General features: G+C 60.6%; 1 protein-coding gene across 1 annotated transcript in view; it reads right to left on the bottom strand.

Annotated features, from left to right (window-relative positions):
- Positions 1-1,754, bottom strand: part of EMH_0013010 (uncharacterized protein) — a gene marked incomplete at both ends in the record, with an annotated part of 17,456 nt that overhangs the window by 1,246 nt on the left and 14,456 nt on the right. Inside the window, one exon of the mRNA XM_013499705.1 lies at positions 3-1,270. Within this exon, the coding sequence (XP_013355159.1) occupies positions 3-1,270 (1,268 nt within the window). The remainder of the gene's footprint in view (positions 1-2; positions 1,271-1,754) is intronic.

Raw genomic sequence — 1,754 nt, 5'->3', positions numbered from 1 at the left:
GCTGCTGCTGCTGCTGCTGCTGCTGCTGCTGCTGCTGCTGCTGCTGCTGTTGCAGCTGGGGGGCCCCCCCAGAGGGGGGCCCCCTGGGTGAAGGGGGGCGGCGACGTCTCCCCTGCATGCCGCCCTGCTCAGCTCGAATAGCCACAGCACGCAGCTCCCGCATCAGCTGGCGTGTCTGCTGCGCAGTGACTCGTGCGCGTGCAGCAGCAGCAGCTGCTGCTGCTGCATCTGCTGCTGCTGCATCTGCTGCTGCTGCTGCTGCTGCTGCTGCTTCTTCCTTTGGGCGGCTCTCTTGAGGGCCTACGAACGCAGGAGGGCTCTGTCTGTGGGGGCTTTCGCCTGCAGCTGCGGAGCTCTCTGCTTCTGTGCAGTCTTGCTTTGCTGCTGCTGCTGCAGCAGCAGCAGCAGCAGCAGCAGCAGCAGGAGTTGTAGGTGTAGGGGGATGGCGCAGGCGACACACAGCGCGAACCTGAGAGCGAGTGGCTCTCATCAACGCTGAGTAGCAGAGACGGATTGCTGCTTGGCATTGACGAGCTGCTGCTCGCTTGCTCTTGTGGCTGCAGCAGCAGCTGCTGCTCTTGTTGCTGTTGCTGCTGCTGCTGCTGCTCTTGTTGCTGTTGCTGCTGCTGCTGCTCTTGTTGCTGTTGCTGTTGCTGCTGCTCTTGTTGCTGTTGCTGCTGCTGCTGCTGCTCTTGTTGCTGCTACGGCAGCTGCTACTCTTGCTGCTGCAGCAGCAGCTGGTGCTCTTGTTGCTGCAGCAGCAGCTGCTGCTCTTCGGGGCTTTGCCCTTCTGCTGCTGCTCTCTATAGCGAAGGCCACGCATGCACAGGAGACTGAGGTGCTGCTTGAACTCCCGTGCTGCTGCATAGGTGGCTATACACTCCAGCCGCAGGCGTACCTCTCTGGCGGCCAGCTGGGGGCCCCTACCTCTGCGTAGCGGGGGGCCCCCCAAGTCAGCTGGCGGCCTCCTTGAGGGCTCTCCCTTCGATGGCGCTGCTGGTACTGCTGCTGCAGCTGCAGCAACAGCAGCAGCAGCAGATGTTCCTTCGGGAGCAGCAGCAGCAGCAGCACCACCAGCAGATGCTTGAGGGCTTTCAGATACAGCAGCAGCACCAGCAGCAGCACCAGCAGCAGCAGCAGCAGCAGCAGCAGCTGTTTCCGAGCGTTCAGGTGTAACAGCATCTGCTTCTGCTGCATCAATCACAGCAGCAGCTGGTCGTGCATGAGCCCGCAAAAAGAGAAAGCTGTATTCTAGTAGTCTCCACGATAACTCTGCATACAAACAAAAAAACAAAAAAAAACAAAAAAAAACAAAAACAAAAAATAAACAAACAAAAAAAATCAACGCCAACTCTATCCCCTGGCTTTCCCTGCGTCAGCCGAAGTGCAGACGGAAGTGCAGACGGGGGCCCCCAGCTGCGCTCTGGGGGCCCCTAGCTGCGGTCTGGGGGCCCCCTAGCTACATTCCTAGGGCCCCTAGCTGCACCCTGAGGGCCCCGCGCTTGACCTATGGGGCCCCCAGCTGCTGGCTCGAAGCTTTGCTCAGCATTCAAGCAGCCGCTACGTTCCCCTGGGGGCCCCCACATCAAGCGGGGCCCCTGTATGAAGTGGGGGCCCCCCATGCCTATATTGAATGGGGGCCCCTGTATTGAGTGAGGGGCCCTAGATTACTGTATGAACTGGGGGCCCCTCGACGAGCTGGGGGCCCCCACGCCCCCCCCTTATCTTATTCAGGGCATGGTGGTGCTGAGTTG

Source organism: Eimeria mitis, genomic scaffold, assembly GCF_000499745.2.
Source record: "Eimeria mitis Houghton genomic scaffold, Emh_scaff458, whole genome shotgun sequence".
Lineage (NCBI taxonomy): Eukaryota > Apicomplexa > Conoidasida > Eucoccidiorida > Eimeriidae > Eimeria > Eimeria mitis.
Note: the sequence above shows the minus strand (reverse complement) of the source record. Positions and strands in the feature narration are given on the sequence as shown.